This window comes from Mustela nivalis, assembly GCF_964662115.1.
Source record: "Mustela nivalis genome assembly, chromosome: X".
In the NCBI taxonomy this organism is placed as follows: domain Eukaryota; kingdom Metazoa; phylum Chordata; class Mammalia; order Carnivora; family Mustelidae; genus Mustela; species Mustela nivalis.
Genome location: NC_139040.1, coordinates 119,864,146 through 119,891,153, shown reverse-complemented (window position 1 = coordinate 119,891,153; position 27,008 = coordinate 119,864,146). Strand labels below are relative to the sequence as shown.

The window sequence follows — 27,008 nt, the reverse complement described above, 5'->3', positions numbered from 1 at the left end:
TTGCTTCACATTTGTAATAGCTCACCAACGGAAGCTATTTCTTGCTTCTGTAACAGTCTAAGGTGGGGGCTATGGAGGGGGCGCTTCATTTCATGCAATGATCTTCCCCAGGTAGAGGGGACTCTGCCAGCTTCCAAGGTTACCCTGGGACTTTGCTCCAACCCAGCTAGCCAGTGGATGAGGAAAGAACATGGAGGAAAACCTGGAAAGTCTTTATGATTGGACCAGAGTATGCACATCATTGCCACTCACATCCTATCAGGTGGAACCTGGTCATGTGTCCACATGTAAGGCTGCAGGGGAGGCTGGGAAATGTAGTCTGGGAGGGGTAGTCTGGGAAGATGAAAAAATCACGTGTGGGGGACTAACCAGCAGTTGCTGCCATGGTGAATGAGAGGAGGAAACACACACTATGCGTTTGTGTCTTTATTTGTGTGCAGCCTACAAAAAGCCAATGTTCAAGGAAGTCTTCGCTCTGAGAAGTTCTGAAGCTCTTCTTTGCTGAGCTTTTAGTTTCCTGGGGGAACTCTAAGGGGATATCTTTTCAAACCTTTCTTTTTTACTATCAAGGTTATCCTGCAACCATCTGAGATATTACTAAAAAAAAAAAAAAACCCAGCCCCCAGCTCTGACTTTCACAAGATTTGAAATGCTGTCAAAAATAAATGCCAACTCATCAGATTCTGTGTGAAAGAGATGCCAACACACATCTAACTCAACGTAAAAGCTGAAGACAGGAGCCTTGCTGTGCACACATTGTCACTCCTCTTCTCCCCAGGAACCTGGTCTGCCAGCCAACAAACCTATGGACTTGGCAGTAGGAACTAAGAGGGAGTATTCTTCCCCCTCAAGCTGGCCCTTTTCAGAACCAATACTTATGTGTCTGTCTATCTATCAGAAGCTTCCATTTTAATGTAGACACTCAGAAGGCTAGAGATTGAAGTCTACAGCTTGGTTAGCTTCTGTCATCTAGGAGATAGCAGAAAGCCCACAGATAACAGTCGCGATGAGGCAAGGTGTATACAACATGTGTACTCATTCATCCAGTCATTCACCCATTTAGCAAGTTCATAGTGAGTGACGTCTCAGTTACAGCACCGGGGTTTCCGGTTGAGGACACCAAGATGGCATGTGTGTTCGCCGCATAGATGGGGAGTCAGCTCTGCGGATACACAGTCACAACACAATGAGCCCCGTGTGGCAGGGGACTCACAGATTACTAGAAGGCCGCCTGATTCTTTGCCATTTCTGATTCACTTGGCACAGAAGCATAAAGTTACCCATTAGAAACTCTCCTGTACTCATTAGATGACATGACTGGAAATGCAAAAGGAAACATCCGGGACCCCCCAGGGGCTCTTTACTTATGCTGTCATTGGAAAGAGAGGTGGGAACAACATACTAGCTACAGATCTTGGATCCCTCCCGAGTACCGGGCACCGTGCATACTTGACATTCTTCTTGCCAGGCAAGTCTCACCACTGCCCGTTTTCCCAGTAACAACTCTGCCGCCCAGAGAGACGACACCTGCCCGGTGACAGAGTCATCTGAAGACCTGGGAAGCTGGTCTGTTTGACTAAAGGCTGGGTGCTTCACCTCTCACTCTCCACGTGGAAATTCAGGGAAAGCAGACCCAGCAGACAGCAGTGGGACCCATGGCTTCGTTGGACGTCTTGGGAGAGGCAGCAAAGGAAGGTGGAAAGGGGTTGGCCTCACGCATCAAGTGCTCACGTTTGGGATGTCAGGTGAGGATAAAGTCTTACCATTCAATCATTGCTTCGGCGGTACTTCCTAAGCAATGGCTGGGTACCATATGCTGTTCCAGGTGCTGGGAATATGGCAGTGAATGAGACTTGGTGGTGGGGAGCATGGGGGGACAGTGAAAGAGGGACGAGCAAATATCCCGCAAGTTTTTGTCACAGGTGAGAGGTAATAAAAGAGATACCTTTTCATTCTTGATGCTGACAATTACAGAAATGTATGTTAACAGAAGTCGGGGAGTGGGGTGCGGGGAGCCAACTGGTGGGCAGTACCTTCCAAACTCCTGGGGAAGAGAAAGGAGTTAGGCGTAGGCAAGAAAGACCCTTAACGATAGGGACCAAAGTCACTGCTGGCGGTGATCTCTCGGTGGCAGGATTACAAATGGTATTTATTTGCTTCTTGTTGCCATTCTAAATTTATAAATTTCCTCAAGTAGGTATGTACTACTTTTATTGCTATAGAAAAGCAAAATTCACCAAAACGTCAAAGGAAAGAAAACTCCAGAGAACCAGAACCCTCCTCTCCTGGCATTTAGGCAGCAACTGACAAGTCCGCCAGACAGGGCGATGCCTCACTCCAACAGTCACGCCGAGTGATATCTTATTTCAACACACTGCCTGATTCTTTCAGAATTCACTCACGGCAGCAGCCACCGGAGGAAATACACACTCATCACTGAGATATTAAGGACTGAATCCTGAAGCTTAATTTTTCATTAGGGCATTGTGCCATTTTTCAATTAAGATCGGTTTTTTTGTTTTGTTTTTCGGAAAAGTGCTGATGTGTAAAAACCTCATTTCCTTCCTTAGCACAACCGGCCTATGGATTTCATTTTTAATTGATTTCCATGTGTTCCTAAGAGTGGCAGAGAAACTGGGCTGGTGAGCTGCGTTTGCCACCATGTTCCTGGTGCTGGAAAGGAAACTGTCGCTCTGGGAGAACAATGCTTTGGAAAAATCTGTAAAACCCAGTCGAACACACCTAAGGTTTGTATGAAAGGGCAGGCATTACTCATGGGGCTTTGACAGTGAGAACGGAGACTAAAAAGCCGGCCAGCCCTTCAGTAATGAATGTGCCTGGATGATCTGGCCAGGTCTAATTTAGAAGCCAAGGAAGAATGTTCTAATAATGTCTCCATACAGTGGATTCATTGCATTATCTTTTTATTCAAAGCGTTCTCTGTGTTTTTGAATAAAAGAAGATTCCCACCAGCCCCTCCCCCAAATCTAGCAATAAAAATACCCTTGGTCAAACCAACAGGGTCCATGAGGGGCTTAGGTTCTTAACGTAAGATTCTGTTTCCGGCTAGAAATATTGTTTCAGAAGAAGTAATGATAGAAGGACCACAGGAAACATCTGTGTATACAAACAGGCTAGCTCACTAGGAATAAAAATGCATTATGTATCATGAAGGTCTAAATATTTTTATTAACACAGTTTGTTAAGCAAGAACTGAGAAATAAGGTTCCCTAAGAATCCCTCATCAAATGCATTCTTCAATATTTCATTTCATTCTTAGGAGAGAAGTAACTCTGAAATCTTATCTTAGATTTTAGCAATGAGTTTTCTATTAAAAGTTATTTCTTTTCCATCTCAGGCTGAGCAAAGCTCTGGGCCAAGGGGGTTAGGGAATTTGTTTCATAAAACTGACAGCTTGGCGAGCATTCAATCACTCGGCACTACACAGCCCAGGAGAACAAATAAGTCCTTTTCTGATGCTGCTCCAGACACATGACGAGGTATGTTCCATAGCTTTCTTCCCGCATTCGTACTGCTTGCTTCCTGCAGCAAGAAAAGGGGGGAGAAAGCACGTCGAGAGCTTCGACGAAGCCTGAGAGGAAGTGAAATTAATCAATCGCACTCCCATTTGTAAGGTGGGGGAAAAAAAAAAAAAACAACACAAGCTCGATGGCTATGCTGTTTTAATGGTTGTGACTGACCTTCTTTTCCAGAAGGCCAGTATGTTCGGGGAACTCTCAGCCATTTTGTTGTCCTGCCTTCAGTGCTTATAGACACGTGTCTTTGCATGATCTGATAGCGGCTTTAATGGGCCAGATAAGGCAAGTGTGGTGGCTGTCTTTGGCAGAGGGGATGCCAAGGGCAGGCTCCTGGCTCACAGCCTGGGCATCGTCCTGGGCAGCACAGACCAGCCTGCCCCAAATCCTGCACCAGCAGGAACCCAGCTCAGAAACTTCCTGTTGAACAGGCCGAATTCACAGCAGCCGGAGAAAGGAAGCCATTACAAAAGTTCTGCCCTCCCCCGTAAAAAAAATTACAAGGATTTTTTTGAGGGGGGTTATTCATCTATAAGGCTAGGACTGAAAAATTCTGTGTGAGACACAACTCATCTATGCTGTTGAAGGCAGTGGGTACTGCTGGGGAGAGGTAATGGACAGGATGTGGGGAGGGGCTTCTAGGGGGCTGGTGTGCTCCTCCCCCCGTCTCCATCAGGGTGCTGGTGACCTGGGTGTGTCATTTCATGTGAAATAAAAACCCTTTTAAAATGCTGATACTATTATTTAAGCTTTTACTCACTATGTCCTTTATGCTTGGTTAAGAATATACCACAGGCGATTTCGTTGTAACTAACATCCACTCCTTATAAAGTGGTACAGAAGGGCGCAGAGAAATGACAAAGGTCGTTTTCACTCTCAGACTCATTAGAGGACAGCGTACTGTTGGAGGCTCTTTCCAAAAACCCAAGTGCCATTTGGCACCCTTCTCGCTCCTTTACTACCTGAGCCACGTGGCCAGAAGAATCTAAACCTTACTTTTTTTCACATCTCCCTCTATATTTCCCTTTCTCTTTTGTTTCCCTGCACTGACCCTCTCCTTCTGATGCCTCTCCCGGTCACTGGTGTCACAGGTGAGAGGTGAGGGTTGTCACCTCACCCCCCTGTTTCTCTTTGCGTTTCTGGATGGAGCTGGAGGCTTGTACCAGGCCAGGCCTTCGCAGGAAAACGCCATCTCATTAGCTTTCCATTCCAAGTGCCCCTCTGTCCTCCCTTTACAACATGTTGTCTGCTATTTACTGAGGTTTATTTTGCAAGAGAAATACTTGTGGTGGGGGGGGGGGGTGGGGAAGGGAAGCTTTTGAAGACAAAAAAAATTGTCATTCGGTTTCAAAAGACTTATGAATAATGGAGAGCTATGGTTCCTTTGCATATGAAGATCCAAAGGGTCTACCGCTACAAATGATTTTGTGTTTTGCTGCTGTTCAAAAAAATAAATAAAGACTTTTTCTAACTGCGATTTCAAAGATGTAGGAACGTATTAAGGAAAGAAACTGTTCTCTCATCTCGGATCCAGTTTAAAATACTCCCACATCCGATTAAGGACCTGCGGGTCCCAAATGCTGGCAGAACCAAAGAATTTGTTCATTCACCTGAAATTCACCCAAAATGTTCCAGTGAATCCCTAGGGTTGGAAGGGGGTGGGGGGGGGCGCTACAAGAAGGCGGCAACACAGGCTAGTTTCCGGGAAAGCAGAATGGAGTTCCCAGGCTCTTTAAGAGAAGACTTTCATTTGGACCCAGATAAGCTGTCTGAAAGGGCTTGGGATACATTCTTGCCTTCTCCATTTCCAAGCCCCCTTTCTGCTCTGTGGCGGCATCACCATACTGAGTCCCCAGGAAGAACTGAGTCTTCACTGCTTGCCCCGAGACAGCTCCCCTGGTAAGTGGAATGACCAACGCATCCCAGTTTGCCCAGGACTGCCCAAGGTTTAGAGCGGAAAGCCTCATGTCTCAGGAATCCTCTCAATCCTGGGCAAATGAGGACAGTTGGTCAACCTAGTAGCAGGCCACCCGCCAAACCCCTCTCTTCCTGCTGAGCCCAGTAAAGGCCTGAACTGGCAGGATTACTCCGTGTCCCCCACTGCCTACAAATTCTGGCCTATTTAAAGCACATGCACTTGGAAAGTGTATTTAAAGCTGCCAACTGAAGGTGCTCGGGCTGTTGACTATGTCTGTCAGGTTTTCCTTTTCTCCCCCATTTTTTGGCCCATTTGCTGTTTTCAACACACTCCCTTCAAGATTGGGGGCTCCAGATGATTACATGGGCCAATGTCAAGATTGTCTGCCCACTCGCCGGACTGCAAAGGGAGGGAGGGTCCGCATACTCAATCTCCCCCCTCTCCTGAGTTCCCTGACCCATCAGGGGGCCTAAACTACAGAAACCAGGGTGTTATCATCATTATTCTCTGTACCAGCCATTACCGAATCCCAGGGGCGGCCTCCTAAACACTTCTACAATCCAACCACTTGCCTCTGCCACTATGCTACTTCAGTTCAAGGTCACTGCTCTCTGGGATTACTGCAACAGAGCCCCCTTTTTGGTCTTCTTTCCCTCCTGCTAAGGAGGGAAAGTCTCCACTAAGACAAAAAACCCACCACAGAGACTAGATAACATCACTGGCGTCTATGAAACTGTTCAGGATCAAGTTCTTTTTCAAGGCTAACAAGTCTCATTATGATCTGGACCCCACCTACCTTTTCTGCTCAGCGTCATAAGCTCGCTTTCCTCAACTGTAAATGAAAGTAGTTATTTCTAAACATTACTCTGTGGTTTAAGTGAGAGCATGTATATTAAATTCTTGGCCAGGTGCTTCAGCTCCATTGTGGATTGGGAGAAGTTGAAGTCTTTCATGCCATCCACAGGAGTCATAAAAAGGAACAGGTCAGGGGTACCTGGGTGGCGCAGTCAGTTAAGCTTCCGACTCTTGATTTCCGTTCAGGTCGTGATCTCAGCATCCTGGGATCGGGCCCTGAGTCAGGCTCCACGCTCAGCACGGTGTCTGCTGGAGATTCTCTCTCTCCTTCTCCCTCTGCCCCAACCCCTGGCTCGCATGATGGTCCCTCTCTAAAATAAATAAATAAATCTAAAAAAAAAAAAAAAGAATAGGGCATTTGGCACTAGTCACTACAGAGATGAGGCAAGCAACAGATTTCAAGGAAGGAAAGCAATATCCCATACAAACAGGAGATGAAGAGCTTCATGTTCTAAATGTCCAAAATGGAGTTGAGGCTCAGTCTGGTGGACTGGAAGAAGGAAGGTCTTACCGCTGCTGAGTGGTGGAGACAGACACGAGAGGGAAGGGGGCGGGGCCCCACAGGTGTGCTCCGACTTGCTGAGCTCTCTCCTGGGTAGGTGGCCCAGAGCTAAGTGACATGATGGAAGTACTCAAAGCACAGGAAGTTGACATTTCCACCACCGATCAACAGGGACGGAACCCCTGCAGTAGCAGAAATGGGCCTTGAGTTCATGCCTTTGACGACTTGGTTTTGGAAACAGATAAACTGGAAGAAATGTGTGTGTTTGTACTTTTTTTTGTATGAAGCATATTACTACCAGCATCTAAGAGCTGTAGAGCACAGTGCCAGGAGCCAAGGAGGGCTGGGTTGTTAAACATGGTGATTAAAATGAACTTTAGGAAGTGCTGCCTGGCTCGCGAGACTGAAGGCTGGTTTGAGACCAAGCCACAAAAAAAGACACATGATTCCTGCTCTCCAAAAATGAAACAACTACAACAACAAAACAAAGAGAGAAAATGGCAAGAGGAAAGAACAGGCTCCATGGGAGAAAACACAGAAGATCTGTGCACACTTAGACCCAAAGTGATTCCATATTGCTCTTTTATTTTATAAATATTCATAAGAAAAACAGCCTAACAGCTACTTTCATGAGTAACCTCAGCTACTTCTTTACACCTGTCTTCTTTCCTTTCTCCCTTCCTTTCTTTTTTTCTTTCTTTCAAAAACAAGAACAACATTCTCAGCACCACTGAAAGCTAGATCAAGAGTCAAGGTCTCCAACATGACAGTCCCCTTTCCAGGGACCTCTCCAGGCCCCCTGGTCACTCACACTGCCTCGCCTCCAACACTGCCCCACGGCAAATAGCCTTTGCCTTCTAAAAGGGACAAAGGCTTTAATTAGGATGAAGATACACGGCTGGGGGACCTGGCTCTGTCACCTGTCCCTTCACCTGCCTCCTTTTTTTTTTTCTTTCCTACTTAACGTTTCTGCCACCATTTAATTGCAGAGAACAGTAGGCTGGACAACAAATACTCTTACATGTCCATACTTGCCCATCACCTGGGCGCTCAGACAATTCCTAGACATAATACCTCTTGCTTCACACACACACCGCCCCACCCCCGGCTTTCCATCTCCTCTCCCAAGGAGCCCCAAATTAAAATGAATGCATTCCAGAACAATTGCCAAGGGATTGACCAGATCTAACTGTGGCCCAAATAAAGCTGGGACTGGTAGAGGGCCAGGTCTCCAGGACAGCAGCAAGAAGAAAGCTTCTCCCAAAGGACCTGAGCCAGCGACCCCTGCTGCTCTCTGTGCACCAGAAGCGAACAGCGGAACCCCAGGCCATACCACTTTAAGATGCAGGAATTAGTCCTTAAGCCCAGGTAGATAATGTTCAACCAAAGACCCTGGCACCAGCAGCACCAGGGAAATTGTTAGAAATGCAAATTCTTGGGCCTCACTCCCGACCTGCTCCCAGGCTTGGTCCCAGGAATCTGTATTTTAACAAGCACTCCAGCTGATCTGAATGCACACCAAAGGTTGAGAACCACTGATCCCCGCAGGCCTCTGAGAAAGGGAGGGGCTGTGCTCGACTGGGAGTACATTATAGTACATTATAAGAAAGCTGGGAGCAGAGGGACAGAAAGGCACCGTGAGATGGGCATTGTCCGGAGCTGCACTGTCCAAGACGGTAGCTGCTAGCCCCAGGTGGCAATTTACATTTTGAATTTTTTTTTGAAAAGAAAGATAAATATCTACAATCTCACTTAAATGTGGAATTAAAAAAAAAAAAAAAGCCAAACTCATAGTAACAGAGTAGAATGGTGGTTACCAGAGGCTCAGGTGTGGGGGGGAAAGGAGATGTTTTTTAAAAAGAAAAAAAAAGAACATAGATGTGGTTGCCGGGGACCTGGGGGAGGGGACCCGGGGAGTTCGTGTGTAACGGGCACAGGATTCCATTTGCAAGATGAAAAGATTTCGGGTGGTAGACGCTAGCGAGAGTTACGCAACAGTGTGAATGTCCTTAATACTAGAGAACTATACACTTGAAATGCTGAAGGAAAAAAATTAAAAATAAAATTTTAAAGTCAGGTCTCAGCCATACTAGTCACATTTCTAGTGCTCAACAGCAACTTCCAGCTAGCGGTTACCATATTGGACAGCCAGCGTCCTAGCATAGAGTGTATTTCTAGTGTAGAATGGAAGTTCTACTGAATCAGGTGGTATAGAATCCCAGATCCACTTTCTACGAGCTGTGTGACCTTGTATAAGCTACCACCCTCTCGGAGCCCTGATTCCTCCTTTGAGAAATAATACCCACCTATCTCATTAAGGGGGTTACAAAGCTGGAAATAAAATAATAAAATGTAAATCACCTTGACAACCGTCCAGGCTATAGTAGAAGCTTGAGAAATGATAGGTCATATTGTTGCTATTATGATTTTATGAGCAACCCCTGGAGATATTTGCTAATGGAATGGACAGTCTGCATTGGCTAGGACAGACTCCTTCTGCTGTGTTTCGACTCCAAGTTTCAGCGCCTGTGAGAGCGGCTCTATTTTCAGCAGCACGTCCTGAAGCAATACCCATTTGTCGGCCGGCTAGAAAGGTGGCCTCCCCATCCAGAAGCAGTACGTAAGAGACTTGTGGTAAGGCTAAAGTTCTTGAAGCCAGAGAGCCTCATTTTCTGTGGGGCTTTCTTTCTTTCTCTCTCTCTCTCTCTCTCTCTTCCTTCCTTCCTCCCCTGCCTCCAAACACAAATGTCATAATCTCTGGGATGGTCCATTACGGCAGACTCAGGGCTTCAGTGTTCTTCATCTAGAAAGATGCCCAAGAGATCTTGTAACCTTCTTGCAGATCTCCTCCAGATAAGAAAACAAACGAACCCCCAGATAATTGTACACCTCAGAGGCATTATCCTACTGAAGGCCAGTCGTGAGGGCGAGAATGGACTGGGAACATGGGAAGAGGGCTTCATATGTGGAGTTTTCTTTTAACTAAAGAAACAGGGAGTCACGGAATGTTCTGGAGCTGGGGTGACAAGGCTAGAGGGATGCCTACGGAGAGGAACAGCGGCTGGGGGAGAAAGGACAGGAGTAGAGGCGACCAGTAAGGACACCAGGGCCATGCCTAGGGGAGCCCTGCTGAGGCTTGCTGGCTCACGCAGCAGTGGGCAGGGCTGAGGAGAGGAGGAAGGTGGGTGGAACCTGTAAGAGCCGGCCACAGAGTTGAAAACACCATCAGGGATAAAAGGCCAGGCTCCCAGAGTTCAGGATGCATGCTCAGAAGCCACGTCCAAGAAGCCAGTTTCCCCTTTCAAACTCCTCTGGAGATGCGACTCCGTGCTTCCCACGGGCTGCAGACAGAGCCAGCGGCCTGTGGCTGATGCGTCAGAAGAATCGAGTAAGGGAACTCAGAGCAAGACTCTTGCTCCGGTTGGTTTTTCTGGCTTCAGAATCCTAACAAAGGCTTCCCATCATAATGCAGTTAGGTCTCCTGGATGAGCAACGTTGGAAAAAATGGAGGATCCAACATGAGCTGGACAACTTCCGACTTTGTCAAAAAAGATGTTAAACTGCAAATGTCAGGGATAGTCTTGATCATTCATAAAAGAGCCGTAAACACCAAGACAAGTAGGAAGGCCATTTTAGAATAAAGGGCAGTTCTGTGAAATGGACAAGTTTTGGCTTTAAGAAGGAAACTCACCACATTTTCACTTTTCTTTCATTACACTGTGAATGGGCAGAAATTCTGTCACATGCCTGGTCTGTGGGGACCAATGGTTTATGTGACATTCCGAAATGGTTCCCTGCGTGGTTTGGGCTATAAGAATCAGACTTCATGACCCCAGATCCAGCTGCCCGGCTCCTAAGAGCAAAAACAAAGCTTGAGGTTTCTTGGTGTGGGTGTGTCCAGCATGGAAAGGCAGGGCAGAATCAGCCTTTTCTTGCCCTCTTAAAATGCAAGTGATAAACCACAAAGGATCCTAGAACAAATGGTCTCGGATTGAGATTTTCACGTTCAATAATTTCATATTTAGTCTAGCGGGTTAGTGATTTTTTTTTTCTTAAAAGGAAACTGCAGCCAGAGCTAATTGCTCAATCTGAAATATATCTGGACATTGTTTAGATGTTGGAAAGGAAACAGTGATGTTGGAGAGGTTTAGCAAAAAGAAGGGCATTAATTTAGAAAAAAAAAAAGAAAAGCAAATGTAAATTAATAGAAAATGTAGCCCCAGATGATTTCCGTAGTGCTGATGTATACAGCCAAAGAATGAGCACCCTATTCTGTGCTTTCCTTGATATTTTTCTTATTTCTAAAATGTAAAAGGAAATTCATCAGCACGGGCTCAATCCATTCCCATCCATTGATTTGTTGGCCAATCAATGGCCATTGTAATCTGAAAAAAAGAACACCAGTTTCGATGAACCTTTCCAAGTGAGGCCGTGTTCAGCTAAGCTTAATAAAGAGAAAAACAGCAAGGACCATCTGGAAAACACTCTTCCGGAGTCGCGAAAGATAGTGGCAGCCTTTGCCCAACCTGCTATAAATAAGTGTCTCAGGAAAAAAAACACCCGATTTTCAAATCTGTTTCTACTTAATACAGCTGCGATGGAGTTTATTTAGCTTTTCCCTATAGCAGGAGGACTGTTTGCATTTTTATGACAAGGGTCTAAATGTGTTTCACAGCCACTGCCACTGCCATTAGTTTGAGGAACCACACACCACTTGGACCTGTCTGTTTGCTTCTGCGGCACACAGCGGTGGCCCCGGTGGCCTCTACGCCACGAAACTGGCCTCCATAGCCCAGATTTATGATCCTGCTTCCTCTCCCTGTCTTGCAACCATCACCCAAATCCTGGCTGCCTACTCAGAATGACCAAGTGTCCTGGGCTACGAGTCAATTATTTATCTGCCTGGACTTGGCACGCCGTGGATGTCTGCCAAGCTCACTGCCTCTCCCTTCAGGACGACAAGGAAGGATCGAACTGCTCTCCAGGGGAGGCTAGAACTCACCCACGCAGGGTGTGCTGCTGGCTTGGCCCACCCCGATGTCCTCAGCTTTTCCACCTCTCCTCACTGGCGGAGCCTGACCCTCGGGATGCCTTCAGACACTCCTTGGGAAAGGTCAGTCGGCCTCGATGGCCGCACCATGACCCTGCCCGCACTGAGGTCGGCACTGAGCGCCGCCCATGGCCCACTGCACTCCAAAGACCGGCAGGACACACTGACCTCAGGATGCTTGCCTGGGTAACGTGTGACCCACCTCTCTGTTCTCCCTCTGGGACAGCGCGCATCCCAGTTCCATGTTTTAGCCCCAGGATGCCTCCCCTGAGAATGCTTAACCCTTCTCTCTAGCCTTTCAAGGGACCCTCTGAAAGAGGAAGGCTAAAGGCTTGTCCCAGCGGCAGCCGTCCCCCTGCTGCTGTTGACCACAGGCACTACCAGGTCTATCTGCCTACAGGGAACTGGGGGGGGGCTGAGAAGGACCACCGAGATCTGAATGCCCCGGCATCTTGAAAAATACCCCATCTGCCCACCACTGACATTCTCCCTCAACAGCCCTGGAAAACATAGACATTAGTGGTGGGTAAAGGGCTGCCACGATCCGAAATGAGTCTATTACAGGGTTACGCACAGAGCTCTCCCAAGTACACTAACGGGCTAAATTAATTGGTTCAGGCTTAAGATGCTACAGGAGAAGTGACAGTGGAGAGGGGGTAGGGTGGACGAAGATGCCTGCTGGCTTTGAAGGCATGCCTGGAATCAGGTGCACATGAAAAAGAAATTAGGGAGGAATAAACCTGCTCTATGAAAAACCAGAAAAGCCCTTATTATTACAGTACCCCTACTTACCTACACCTTATTTAGTTGCCTGCCTTAAAAAAAAAAAATCTCTCTGCTTATACAATCTTACAGACTCATCCGCCAACCTTAGAGTGAAATTAGGCAAATGACACACCTCCAGGTGTTAATTATTTGCCCCCATGAACAGTATATATAAAAGTCTGGGGGATAAACTGTGTCCTTTACTATTTCAAAATCAATTCACCAAAATCCACAAATTACTTATTAAACCTTGGTCTACACCAGTGTTTCTCAACCAGGGGCGATTTTGCCTCAGAGAGGACATTTGACGAATTCAGGAGATATTGTGGATTGTCACAACTGCGGTGGCCAGGAACAGTGCTACTGGCATCCAGTGGGTAGAGGCCAGACGGGCTGCTGATATCCTACAGCGCACAGACCCACTGACCCCAACAAGGAAAAATCTGGCCTAAAATGTCAACAGGGCCAAGGTGGAGAAACTATGTGCTAGATAAAACCAAAATGCTCAGCCTTTAATATTCATCTATTTGGCAGTCCTCAAAGGGAGAAGATGTCATTTCCCTTGACATCTAAGGTTGGTTTACATATACGTTAGCTAAGGACATGTTTATTCCTTTCCAAATAAGTGCCATAGGTTCTCAGTCTGGACCTAGGAACATTAAAGAAATACTGTGAGAGGGGTGCCTGGCTGGCTCAGCTGGTTAAGTGCCTGACTCGGTTTTTAAAAATACTTATCTTTTTGAGAGAGAGGGACTATAGGGGAGGGGTAGAGGAAGCGAATCTTCAAGCAGACTCCACCCCCCTCCCCCACTGTTGAACAGGAAGTTGGAAGTCCAACACAGGGCTCAACCCCACAATCCATGGGATCATGACCTGAGCCTAAACCAAGAGTCAGATGCTCAACCGACTGACCTACCCAGGCACTCCCATGTACCTGAGTCTTGATTTTGGCTCAGGTCATGATCTCAGGGTTGTGAGATCGAGCCCCACGTTGGGCTCTGTGCTGGGTATGCAACCTGCTTAAGATTCTCTCTCTCCCTTGCCCACTGCTCACATGCTCACTCACATTTTCTTCCCCCGCTTTCTCTCTCCCCCTAAAAGAAAGAAAGAAATACCGCAGTGATGGCAGGGGTAGATAGGGTGCATTTTAAATGCATATTTCATCAGTCTAAATGGATGGAAATTAATATCCCATAAAATAAAATGATTCTCTAGTTATGTTCCATACAAAACCAAAATCAATACATCGTATTTTACTTAACCTGCAATTAGAGCTTTTTAAAAAAAACAAAAACAAGGAAATGCCATTCTTTTCCATTTCTTGCTAACTGGGTACACATTTCTGAACATGAAGCATAGAAAACAAACAAGCAGACAAAAACCCTTTTTTTTTTTAAAGCAGATTTTTCCAGAGCATAAAAAGCTTCCTGAATCATTCCATTTTATTTATTGTAGATTCAATCATTCTTAGTGAGCAAAACGTGCAGCCCATTCTCTTGGTTATGCCTGCCTGGCTTTCCAAATGCCCTCAAAACTGGGATGATGAATCATATACTTTGGCCCCACTGTGTCAATTAATAGTAAGCGAAGAATCCCACACAGCCAAGACAGGACTTTCTGCCTGATGTTTCTGTGTATGTGGGAGCGTGAAGTTGGGACAAAGAGGGGGGCCGTCCTTCAGCCAATTGTTTCCAGAGCGTCTTAAGTGCAGGTGTTGAGATTCTCTTAACTTTCTTCAGTTCTAGAATATTCTGTGTGGCTCTACGGTGCCCCTAACATGGGGGTGGGCTTTCTTCAGAAGAAATGCAGGTTCCTAGAGTTGGCCTAGAGCTTCCAGGCTTCAAGTAGGAAGGAAACAATGGCTTACAGTTATACATCATGACCCTACCAGGCCACCATTCCTTTCTCTGAATTATACGGCCAAAGTAGCCATACGCACAAAAGTAAAAATAACAACAACGACAAAAACGCCCCCAATGCACCCAGTCTTGGCTGCCAGCAAGGCCCGAATCTGCTGCTGAAAAAGAGCAGTTGCTGCAGTGCAGCTGGAGGAGCTTTTCCAGGGAACTGGTAATACCCTGGCTGTTAATGAATTATTTTTCGCCAGAATGTCGGATTCTTCCTGTGCTCCAGTAAACAGTCTGCGTCTGCCATGGGAAACAAAACCAGCTCCTTCCGAGGAGCTCAAGGAGGTCAGCCAAGGGTCCCCTATGGGGGCAGCCCCCTCAGGGGCCAGAGCCACAGGGCCTGACCTATAAATCACCGCAGCCCCAAGTTCATTAGTCCAGCCTTTTCCATCTACTTGGGCCGTGCCCATCTCCCAGGGAAGGGCCCAGGAAGACCACAGCGCTGGCTGGGAGCCTCCCCCCTTCCCCAGCAACCGTCCCTTTGTCTGATTTCCTCATCTGCACCACCGTGGTGTGTGAAACTGGGCTTCCTTGCATTTATTCTGTCTCTATCAGAGAAACTGTGTGTATCTCCTTGCTCTTGTTTTCATCAAGCTGTCAGGAAATCACTATGTGCATCCTCTTTTCCCCTTTCTTTTCTATAAGATTGGCTCCAGCCCCAAATAACCCACTCTCACCATTAGGGTGTCTACTTGGGACACTCTTCTCCAAGCACAAATCCCCAGGAAGGATACTCCTAGACAAGGTGTTCAGGAGATCAGCTGCTCAGGCAAGAGACAGCTCTCCACTAGATAAAGACACCAGCCTGGGGTGGGGTGAAGTGGCAGAGAGGAGAGGAAAGGGGTCACTTCACTCAAGCCAGCCCTGCCCGTTCCCAGCCCTGCCTTGCTGTCTGAGCTCCCCGAAGTTTCAGGAGCCCACACTCCTCGGGGGAACCTGACCGACCAAACATGTTCATGGAGAGCCTTGATGAGGCAACTCCCCTCCAAATAACACCTTAGCTACCAAAAATCAAAGCTGCCCAAGACCAGGCTGCCAGCCCGTGCCTCCCATCTGCCATGGAGACAGAGGGTCTTCATGTCCCCTAAAGTACCATGAGGCTGAAGGCACAGGCTGGTTTCTCTAGTTGGCTCTAGAGAAACACTGCCTAACAGAAATAATATGTTGTCACTTTTCTGGTAGGCACATGAAAAAGAGAAAAAGAAACAGGTGACATTCATTTTAATACTGTAACTTATTTGACCAATATAGTCAAAATATTATCATTGCACCATGTAATTAATATAAAAATTATTAATGAGCTATTTTGCATTCTTTTCTTTTTGTACTGAGTCCTAGAGATCACGTGCATACGTTATCCCACTGGCGCTTCCTACTCTGGACTAAGCCACCTTCCGACTACGAATAGCCACATGTGACTTGCGGCTACTGTAGGAGATGGTGCAGATAATGGAACATTTCCATCATCGTAAAAGGTTCTATTAGACAGTGTAGTACAAGACCAAAAAGCTGTGGGAAGAAAGAGTGACAGGTGAGAGCAGGGTGAGCCATCAAGTTCCTGGAGCTAAGAATTAAAGCAGAAATGGGAATGGCAAGGATTGGGATATTCTAGAAGCCCAAACCTACTATTAAGGGGAGATTAAAATGGGCTTTTATGAGAATCCCAGGGCCCATGCCTACATTGGGGGGGGGGGGGATGCCCCACAGCAGTGGGAAAGCCAGCAAGTATAATAATTGGTCAAAGCATCTCTGGGGTGAGCCGCCCCCATCTTAGCTCTTCTGATCTGCTTCAGGCAGGGGCTGGGGCAGAAGATCGCCAAAGTCACGTATGTTCTTTCAATAACAATTCTGGGTTTGCAATCTAATTTGGTGAAGCAGATAAAGAAACATGATCAAATTATGTGCGCCTGTGTTTGCCCATGTATGTGTGTTTGTGTGTGTGTTCTTGGTTGGAGAGGGAAGGAGGGTCATGTGCAAAATCCAGAAGTACAAATGCGACCACCAAAATCACCTCCTCGCCAGTTGCCATCAGAACACAGGAGAGAGGTAGATTCAAGAGGCTCATGAAAAAAGGTGGAGCCACAAAGGAGATGCTTTGGGTCTAGAAAGAACGAGATGATGGGCATCCAGGCAGATGAACAGGTGAGAGGAAGAAGTGGTAATCTTATCTCCAAAGACAAGAGCTGCCAACTCTATTGCAAGGATGACACCCTGAACCCCAAATCAAGCTTAATTCAGAATCCCATGCAGGCTTTTGTACAGGGGAGAGGATAATTAGCCAACTTCTGCCCTCCATGAGCCTCGAGAGCCTCATTCTCAGAGGTCCCCTTCATACTCTGATCAGGGAGGCAGCAGAATCACATATGGATTCCAATCCTGGTTCTCCCAGTGGCTCCAGAATTTCTAGCGGGTTAAAGGCTACCATCTTGTTGGAAAGGGACTAAGGGACTTGTGTACATGATGCATGTGCGTGGTAAGATCTCATCTCATTTTTATTGAGAATTTATTTATTCGAGACAGTTTAGAGTCAGAAATACTTTACCCATCCTTCGGTCCTTCCATGGAGAGCTAATTATTTAATCTGTCTAAGCTCGGTTTCCTCACCTGTAAAAAAGGGAATGCTCTTGCCCATACCACATAAACTTGTTGACTTGGACCTACCACAAGCTAGAAATGGAGCACGACACCAGGAACTCCAAATCCCCAAGCAAAGAACAAACATCTCTGGATTTCTCCCTGCTGAGTCTCCCTTGATGATGACTTACAGCTGCCCCCCCCCACCATTTGCTCCATCAGTTCCATCACTTAGTCACTCAACTCCTGTTTATTAAGCAACAGTTGGGCATTGGAAATTCCAAGATGACAAGACACAGTCTTTCCATCTGAAATAGTCTGGGACTATCTGGGATCTATGCACTTGGCACGTGAGCATGTACCCTGGCTGACTGGGTTGCCTCACTGGTAGGCTCCCTGCCCCCAAGCTGGGAACCACAGTTTTTTTTGAACATGGAGGGGCTGAGGACTCTGGCCTTTGGGAGAAATAAATAAGAGACTTGGAAGAGGGGTTAGAGGGATGTGCTGCTCCTTTAATTCATAACCACCAAAGTCGGGACTCAGACACACGACTGGAAAGTTCTCTGAGCCTCAGATTCCTTATCTGGAAAATCATGCCTCCATCACATCATGGTTTCCCACATGTGAAGCGTTTGGCAGACAGAGGGCAACGACAAATGTTAATCCCTTTCCCCTGCACTACCCTCCTCCCCCCAGATCTAAGGTTAGGGAAGGAGCCAGAGAACAGACACTGGCTCTTTTCTTATTATACATTCAGAGCATGCTGTGTGTGGAGATGGCCACATCCAGAATAACCTCCATTCAGGATCAGATGGAGTTGGGGAGGCCAGTCCCACCTAGCTTTCGGGGGGGCTGCAGCTAGAGCTCTGTCAGCTCTGTCACCTCATCACACACCTCTTGCATTTTCTTTTTCTTTCTTGCTTTCCAGACGCCCTGTCTCAGAGGCTGTTTTCTGGCTACAAGACTTTTTATTTATTTTCGAGTTTTTGCCCAAATGCCCACTGACCAAGTTGTTATACTGGTGACTGGCATCACCTGGAACTCTGTTTTCTCATTTTTTTTTTTTTTCCTGAGATGGGCAGGCTTTCTGGGGCTAAACCTCAACAGCAGGACGTCTGGTGCTTCTTTGCTTGATAAAGGACCACCCCCATGTTGCATGGGCTGGTGCCAAGCTCCAGTCTGACGTGGCTCACCGTGCCCAGGCTGCCTTGGAATGCCTCTAGTAGGCATCAGTCTGGATGAGACACAAGCGGCCATTTGTAGGATATTTAAGGGGGGGGCGGGGTGTGGATTCGGGGTGGGTAGGTGGCCTCTTAGGGCTTCTAAGGGGCAGGGAAATTGAGATGGCACCAGGTGTGTGTTTTGTGCGTTCCATCCTACCCCCGACTTCTGAAAGTGGCACAGCTCCCCCCCCCCCGCTCCTCTTTGAGAAGAAAAGGCAAATGACAAAACAGTGGAGCAGGGGCCACAATGCTGCCCTGGTGAGTGGCTCCCACCTGCTAGCCTCCCCAGAGCCCCCTCCCACACTGCCACCCCTCCGCTATACCAAAAGCACATCACAATACACTTGCAAAGTTATCCCAAGTCTCTTGGTCAATCAACAAATGATTCTGAAGACTCAAAAGGAGGAAGAGAGGCATTTAGCCCACGCTGGGAAGGACCTGGGAGAAGCAAAGAAAACCTTGCATGCAAGGCTAAGAATTGTTTTCTCCCTGCTGGCTGCTTTTCTCTCTGTTCTAAAGAGAAGCTTCCAAAATCAGCTAAATAAAGGGGTCACACCAGAGGATGAGAGATAATGCTAAACCAACAAAAACAAAGACCCAAATGAAACAGAGCGAGCCATGAGAATCCGCGGTTATCAAAACTTTGTTTGGCCGTATCTATTTATCATCGCTGCACACCCGGGCTCTGCGGAATATCATTCTGTTGATGTCACTTATCCTCAGCAAAATATTTACACGTCCTTAAAAACGCCAGATGAGGGGGGCTGGCGGCAGGGCGCCCCTCAAGCCCCTCCGCGGAGGTTCTGGGCAGACCCTGAGATGCGGGCACGACAGGGGGTGGCTCCAGCGGGCACAGGTAAGAGCTACCGACAGTTCCCGGAACCCGGCCACCCAGGAGCTGCGCTCCGCCCTGCCCACCTCTCCCCTACCTGACTGCAAGCAGCAGCACACACCCGCCCCCCCCCCATATGGTGTCAGCGCCTCCTCCTCCTCTCCCTGCCTTTCTCATTGATTAAGTTCTCAAACCATTGTTAAAGCCGGGTTGCTTTTCCCTGGAAAACTGGGCTGAATTCATTAAGCTTTCCCCTGCCACAAAAGGAATATTCATAAAAGTTTGGCAGGCAAAAAGGGAGGCTGACTGCATGCCATGGGGTGGGTGACAATTCGCTCCTCCAAAGCCACCTTCTTCTTCCGTGCCCCATCCCTCTCTCCATCCATCCGTCGTGCCCCAAACCTACTCCAGGGACTTCTGATAGGGAAACACAAAGCAGCAGCTGTTTGGCAACATTTCTACCCCTCGCCGGCAACTGTGGTGGGATGCCATTTCCCCACCCAGGCGGAGCTTATCCTGAACAATAGTCGGGCTTTAAACGGCAAACAAGCAAACACACAGAGCACAACCCCAACCCCGAAAAAGCCAACGCCGAGGGAAGCGGTAACTCCCTCCGCAGCAAAAGGCACCGCTGAAACGCACGCAAAAACGCTGCGAGAACGCTGCTCGATGCCTAACATGGCAGAAAGCCCGAGCTGGTGCGGCCACCCCGGGTCTGGGCATTGGGGGGCACGAAGGCTCCCGGGACGCCGACGCACACTCACCGGGCTTCGGGGGGATGCGGGGCTGGCCGAGCGTCACAAAGACAAGCCCAGCGCGATCTGGCAAAACCCAACTTTCCACCCGGCTCGCCAGGGCCGCCAGATACGTCAACAGAATCCATCTTTCGAAGGGCCTGGAAGGCGCCGGGTTTTCCGGGCCGGGGCAGAGCGGCAAAGCCGGCGGCGGCCCGGTGCGGTGCCCGGGCGCGGAGTCCGCCGCGCGCCGCCCTCTGTGCCGGGTGCCAGCGCTGGTGGCGGCCCGAAACCCACTTCGGGGCCCCCGCCCCGCCGGCCGGCGCCGCCTCTCCGGACCCGCCAGCCAGTGCGCGGCGCCGGGAGCAGGAGCGGGGCCCGGGGACGCCGCACGGGTGGCGGCCTCGGGCCGCGTCCCCGCCCCCGCCCGGCCCTCCCAGCTGGCCCCGGCCTCTGGGCGCCGTCCTGCCCACGGGAGCAGGCCCCTCCCCGGGCGCCGGGCCCCGCCAGGCGCGCCCAGCCCGGCGCGCCCCCTGCGTCCCGGTGGCAGGTCCGCACGGGGAGGGCGGGGGAAGGGGACCCCGGCCCGCACCGGGGCACCGCGGTGGCTACCTTGCAATTGCGGCCGCCGCCTCCAGGAAGCCAAGGGGTGGTCGCGGGTGCGGGAACTCTCCGGTCTGGCGTCGCCGCCCGCCGCCTGAAGGGGGTGCGCAGCGGTGGGAGCTGCCGTCGCCGCTGTCACCGAGCCGCTGTCGCCGCCGCCGCCGCTGCCGGTTGTGCGTGAGTGTGTGTGCGCCTGTGTCCGGGCGAGTGTGTGTCTGCGTGCGGCGCCCGGCCTTTACTATATACACCAAGGGGTGGGAGGAGGCGGGGAAGGGGAGGGCTTGGGGGAGGTGGCGGAGGAGGGGGAGCGGGAGGGGGCCGAGAGGGTACCCGAGGAGGCGGCGGCGGAGGAGGGACAGGTGATCTCGCCCACGGGGAGGGCGTGGCTGTGGGCGGCGCAGGGTGTTAGGAGGAAGGGGCGCCCGAGGCTCGGGCCAGGGGAGGGGGGAGATGGACATTGGGGAGGGCCCGCGGAGCGGGGATCCCGCTGCCAAGTGGCGGGCTGGGGACCATTCCAGACCCCAGGATGAAGAAGAGCGAGAACAGAGCCCCGGAGGAAGGAAGTGGCTGGCTGATGGAGGCAGGAGAGGTGGGGAGGGCCCAGCGATTACCTCCTAAAATGCCAATGTGATACAGGTAGAAGATCCTTCTCTCAAGGTGTAATATTATTAAAGGCAAAATTAGCCCCACGGACAGAATCTAATTTCCACAAACTTGCCTGAGAGGTGATTTGTTTCTTAATCTAACATTTCTTAAGCACTTGGTGTTTTGCCAGACACCAGGGCTAAGACCTGGGGTTACAGCGGTGACTGAATATGGTTGCTAATCAGTAAATAAGTAGTAAGTATTAGTAGTACTATTGGTCATTTAAAAATAAAATAACCTAAATTCTATAAATGTTTTAAGAGAGCGAAGGAAGCAACTGCACTGGTTGAATTAATCCTTACAGGGGTAAAGATTTTTTTTTTTTTTCCTGGAAATCAAAGCAGGAGGAAGGTAGTGGAGAAAGAATGGCAGAGCTGATGTTACTTTAATCAGAGCAGAGAACAGTCTGGATCCAGCTATGCTTTGCATGTTCAGTCCTCCATCTCAACAGCGTGACTAGTAACCATGACTTCCCTCTTGTAGAATTTGGGGTGGCCACACAGAATGTGAAAGACCTAGAGAGCAGCCTGGCAAGTTTATAATTAGTATGGGAACCTGAACTTGTATTTGAGAGGTTCTGGTCAAACCCTGTTGTGTTGCAAGCATAATGTGGTAGAAATCGGGGCCACATTATGACTTTTGTGGACAATTCTGCCTTTGTGATTTCCCCTCTCCATTAAAAAAAAAAATACCTAAAAGTGATATTTTACAGTTGTATTGGTGTAAAGACAAATGTATTAATGTTATGTGTTAGTACATTTCCCTCAACCTAGAAGATCAATTTTTCTTTTGATTTTAAATGACATGAAAACATTTCTGTGGCCTCTGAAAAGTATTGTGAGCTACATGCACAGTGCCCACTGCTTGTAAGAAAGAAATAAGCTCTGGTGGTACCATTCCTTGATTCTGAATTTCCTCTTTTGTGGGAAAAAAAAAAAACAGTTAAATTAAGAAGTACTCAGTTGACATAGAGGCGGAAAGACACACAGTGTAACTTTAAGAATTGATAATAAGGAATATCAACAGAAAGTACCAGTTCCTACTTGTTTCAGTCAGGCTCTTGGGGTCTTAAATCAGCTTCGAGTCATTAATGATACCTGTGGAAGTATTTGTCTGTGAATGTGTCTTCAGCCATTCCAGTAGCCAAAGACTTCCTCTAGAGATCTCACAAATGTTTGAATCCTTGGATCAGGTATATGAGGTCTGTGTTGCCAGGACTAAGCCTGAATACAACTAAAGACACAGCTGGGCAATTATAATTGGGCAAGTTCATGGATGAAAGATCCATAAAGGTTTTGTGTGTGCCGAGGGGGTATGTGTGTATAAGGTAGGGATTGATACCCTGGAAGGCAATTACTAGCCTATTTCTTTTGTTGGCCTCATCACAACCCTGGGTTAATGTTTGATCCTTGCTGGCAGTACTGATTCATATTTGCTGCTCTTTGAGGGGCTTGTGTTTTCAGGAGAGACTATATTGTCATGCATAATAAATAGGCATTATGGTTCCACAGAAGTATACAGTGGCGCCCTTCTGTATTTTCATCGTGACTGCCGTTGCAGAGAGAAGGAAAACGAAGAAGTCCATAATTATAGAGCAGGTTTGGATAGGGGAGGAGATATCTGGGGACAGAAATAAGACCTTACTATGGAAGAATCGTATTCATATAGTTAAAGGGATGCCCAAGAAAGTGGAGGGAAGAAACAATATGCCCAAATAGCGGGAAAGATCCCCCCAAAAATCTTCCAGGTCTGTTCAGGATGATTTTCTAGATGTCTGATTTTAAAATTTGGTGATTTTAAGTAAGGACTCAAGAAACTTCCCATCTCAGATCTGAATCTTTGCTCTATACCTTGCTTTTCTAACATAGCATCTCCTCATAATCTAGTTTTTACATACATGTCAGAAGGATGATTCATTTATTTATCCATTAAACATCTATTAAGCACCTGCTGTATGCCAGTCACTAAGCTAAGGGCTATAGTTAGAGAAAGGGTTAACATATGGTTGCTGACTCCAAGGAGCTCAGAGGCCAATAAACGAACTGCTAACAATACAGTGTGATACTATGTAGTGCACGGGGTTTTATCACATTGACTAGGTGAGCCCCAAAGGAGGGGGGGGGCTAGCCTTGTGTTGGGAAAGGGTAGAGAGTGGTATGGGGCAGAGCAAACAGAGGAGACTGCACAGACATGGTGATAAGAGCTGAGCACTCAGAAATAAATGAAAGCTTTTCAAAGTAAGGGAAAGACATTACAAATGAAAGGAACAGCAGGCACAAAAGCTCAGATGCAAAGCACATTCTGGAGGCTGCAAATATTCTGTGAGACTGCGGTGGAGGCCCTGAGAATAATTGGGGGGTGCTGGAGGGCAGCTGACAGCCCTCCTCTGTCGTCTGTCACGTAAAGGAGTTTCTTGCACTCAAGGAAGGCTTTAAGCAAGGGGTGACTGAGAAAGATTTGGGTGGAGGAATGCTCCCTCTGTTGGTAGGTGTGAAGGGCTGACCGGAGGGAGTGACGTTGGCAGCAGGGAGAACAGGTGACAGGGCCTGTGGCAATGATCAGGGCTTGAATCCTGCTAGGACCAGCGGAGATGAAGGGCAGGACCTTGAGGCCAGTTGTACTCAGGATTGACAGGACTCAATGACGGAGGGCACGGGAGGAGTTAGGGTAACTGGTACCTGGCTTTCTGGACTGGGTGATGGGGTGGGGGTGCGGTAAGCACTGAGAACGACATCCTGGGAAGAGAAGCAGATTTGGGACTGGAGATGATGAGTGCTATCTGTCCCCCAGAAGCAGAATCCTGAGACAAGGATGCAAGAGCGGAAAGTTGATCTGGAAGTGAAGGGAGGAGGCCCTCAGGAAGTGACAGCTGGTCAGGATTCTCTCCCCTCACGTTCGTGCTTGGGGCTCTTAGTCTGAAGGAGCTTCAGTACCCCTTACCTACTGCAAGTCTTACAACCTCCTTTTCCATGTGGAGGAACAGGTGGATGGACTGGGCTGGGAGCCGTGTGTCACCGGAGGCTACCAGCGTTTGTCCAAATGAGTGGAGAGCCCAGGACCTGCGAGGCGAGAAGCCAGGTCGCATGAAACGAAGTAAGAGCATGTTTATCCGCGGAAAAAAAAAAAAAAAGACCGGAAACAAAAACTAAAGCCGGGAGAGAAATCTGAAGTCACCGGGCATGAAATAATAGGCAGCGGATTTTGATTAAGTGGAAAATAGACTCCAATTTGGTTTTGGAGAGCTAAATTATTTTGCTGGATGGGAAAATACTGGCAGCAATCACACGAGTGTGTCTGAAATACTGGCCCATAAAGGACCAAGAATAGGCTGGCTCAGAGATGACCCCACGCACCCCAGCCTTCTGACGGGGAAAATGCCGTTCAGTAGAGAAACACACATGCACACGCGTGTGCGCGCGCGCACACACACACACACACACACACACCCTTTACATAAGCCAAGTCCTCCTCTCTTTCCTCTTGTCTTTCCAGGTGCCAGACTTGCCTTTCCTTTTTTAAAAATTTATTCACAAACGAACCAGATTGATCTCTCGGTAAGAAAGGGAAGCTCGTCAAAGTTGCCCTGGGGTGTCGGTGAGCGCTGACAATCAGACTATTATCCCAAGCACTCGCAGCAGGTACCTGCGGCGACGCCCCCCCGAGAGCAGTGGGGACGTGAAAGGAGACGAGGAGCCGCGGCTGGAAACCGACGGCTGGAAACCAGCGTCCCCCATGCCGGGCACTGTGGCGACAGCAAGGGTCCCTCTCCGCCATCCCTCGGAAGAAGAGCCACGGGGGGCTTTCTCAGCGGCAACCCACGGGCTGTTGGGAGCGATGACCTCCCTCACAGACACACCCATGGGACCGGGCCAGCGCGCGGGTCACCGACAGACCGACGCGGGCCGCAACTTCACGGGGAGCCACGCCCCAGGTGACTGCGTGCTCCTGCCACCCCCTCCCGTGCCGGGATGGCCCACCGGGTTTGTCCCGATGCCCACATGGCCAGTCTCTCCAACGTGACTGACAAGGTTTCTCTTGCTGTACGAAGCTCGGGAGGTGAAAGGACTCGACAAGGTCATGCATTTTGGGAGAGCGCATCAGTGTGTGGCACGGAGTGGACTTGAATCGTGCCGTCTGTCCTCAGCTGAGACGATTCCTCCGATCAGTGCACTGTGGGAACAACGTCACAGAAGGAGGAAACAGAATGAGAGTAAGGTGTCTCTCGCTAGGACGGCTAGCAGTTTTCGTCGCTGTTCTGTGCCTTGGTGGCTCCTGGGCCGGGCCAGCATCGGAGCTCTCGGGACACGGCTCACCATCAGCCCCTGCCCACCCCGGCCCCTCACAGGGGGACTCTCCAAGGCTCGTGGGCCCTGATTTCCGACCCACACCAGCAGTGGCCGGCTCTGACACGAAGCTGGCTTCTCCCGTCTGAGCCCCTTGTGTGCCCGAGCCATCGCTCGGCCCCTGAGACCGGCATTCCCCGGTCATCCTCTCCGTGACCCCAGCCCTAGGATGACACTTGTGGGTCTCTTTCTCTGCGTGGCTCTCAGGCCTTCCACGGAACGGGGATCTCCGCCTCCTGATCCCACTCCCTCGGCCTGGGATGGCCAGATGGCTGTCCGCACGGGACAGAGCTGGTTTCTGCGACGCTGACATCCTGCCTTCCGCAGAATGCCCCAAACCTTGACAAGAGTATTTGCATGGATTGTGGACTACCACCAGCCTGGACCATCTCCTGCACTCCTATTAGCTGGGTCTTCATTACAGATTTACAGTGATTGTTTCTGTCTTTTTGAAGCACAATCATTTTACTCACAGATAAGGTGACCTTTTGAAAACTACAGTATTGCTTTAGAAAAAAATCATAATTAATATGAAAATATTTTAGAATACATATAACTTATTCTTTTCAGATGATTTTTCATTGTAACATTCATTAAGAATTATATATAACTAAAACGGCCTATTCTATCTTCAGTATAAACATTCAATCATAACCCCTCTCAATGGTTGATTATATTTTCCCTTCAGGTTTTTCTCTCTATAGCATTTACCCATCTGAAATAATATTAGATACGATTTTACTCCTATTTTTGCCTCTTAATAACTTCAACTAATATACATTTCCCATAGCTTCCTAATATTACATAATCAAAATAGACATTTTCGATGGTTCCGTGAACAATTTTATCAAGTACATTCATCACCATATAGTTAGCTTTTCCCCTACTGTTGGGAGCGTAGGCTATTTCCAAATTCTGCTGTTGTAATGAACACTACAATTACTTTCTTTGTGTATATCAAGGTTCCCATTAATAATTATTTCTCAGAATAAATACACAGCTGTAATATTTCTGGGACAGACTCAGAAACACTTATATGTTGCCAAACTGATTTTAAAAAGGATATTCCACTAACTCCAAGTGTGAGCTCTGAGAGTACTTGCCTTGTGAGTACTTACCGGCCTAGGCCAAAATATTTGTTTTATTTTGTCTTAAACTATATTCACTGATTACTAGGGAGATGGGCCATTTTTGTGCTTTCTACTTGTACACCTAAGGAATATTTGTATACTGTGTCAGTTTATTGCTTTCACATACTTACTAATTAAATAAGAGTATTTGCATCTTATTTGTGTATATGTGTCCTTTATTTAAATACAGCGTAAATATAAGTCACAATAACAACAAACAAATCCCAAAAGTAGGGATGCTGGATCATATGGGATTTCTGTTTTTAATTTTTTTTAAGGAGGCTCCACACTCAGTGTGGAGCCCAGTGAGGGGCCTGAACTCATGACCCTGAGATCAAGACCTGAGCTGAGATCCAGAGTCACACACTTAACTGACTGAGCCACCCAGATG

At 48.3% G+C, this 27,008-nt stretch overlaps 2 protein-coding genes and 1 long non-coding RNA gene across 7 annotated transcripts in view; 1 reads left to right on the top strand and 2 right to left on the bottom strand.

Moving 5' to 3' along the window:
- RAI2 (retinoic acid induced 2) overlaps positions 1-20,752 on the bottom strand; it is a 58,790-nt gene extending 38,038 nt beyond the window's left edge. The window contains exon 1 of one of the 2 annotated variants that reach the window (XM_082718401.1): positions 20,509-20,752. The gene's annotated coding sequence lies outside the window, so the exon portion shown is untranslated. Of the gene's footprint in view, positions 1-19,926; positions 20,159-20,508 lie in introns of those variants that run through there. The other variant, XM_082718400.1, reaches the window with a different exon arrangement.
- LOC309856798 (uncharacterized protein) lies at positions 19,941-24,792 on the top strand (the record flags this gene model as incomplete). Of its 3 annotated transcripts, none has more annotated exons than XM_082718412.1 (2): positions 19,941-20,446; positions 23,935-24,792. In XM_082718412.1, 2 exons carry the CDS (start codon positions 19,941-19,943, stop codon positions 23,984-23,986), a joined length of 558 nt encoding a protein of 185 aa, XP_082574538.1. In that variant the 3' UTR covers positions 23,987-24,792. The 3 variants fall into 3 exon arrangements, 1 of the variants encoding a protein (XP_082574538.1); XR_014307351.1 differs by lacking the exon at positions 19,941-20,446 and adding an exon at positions 20,589-20,676; XR_014307352.1 differs by lacking the exon at positions 19,941-20,446 and adding an exon at positions 21,021-21,135.
- Positions 24,793-24,873: 81 nt separating this feature from the next.
- The window catches only part of LOC309856807, a 227,534-nt gene continuing 225,399 nt past the window's right edge, over positions 24,874-27,008 (bottom strand). For both annotated transcript variants that reach the window (XR_014307361.1, XR_014307362.1), the window contains one exon: positions 24,874-25,314. This is a non-coding gene — a long non-coding RNA (uncharacterized lncRNA). The remainder of the gene's footprint in view (positions 25,315-27,008) is intronic.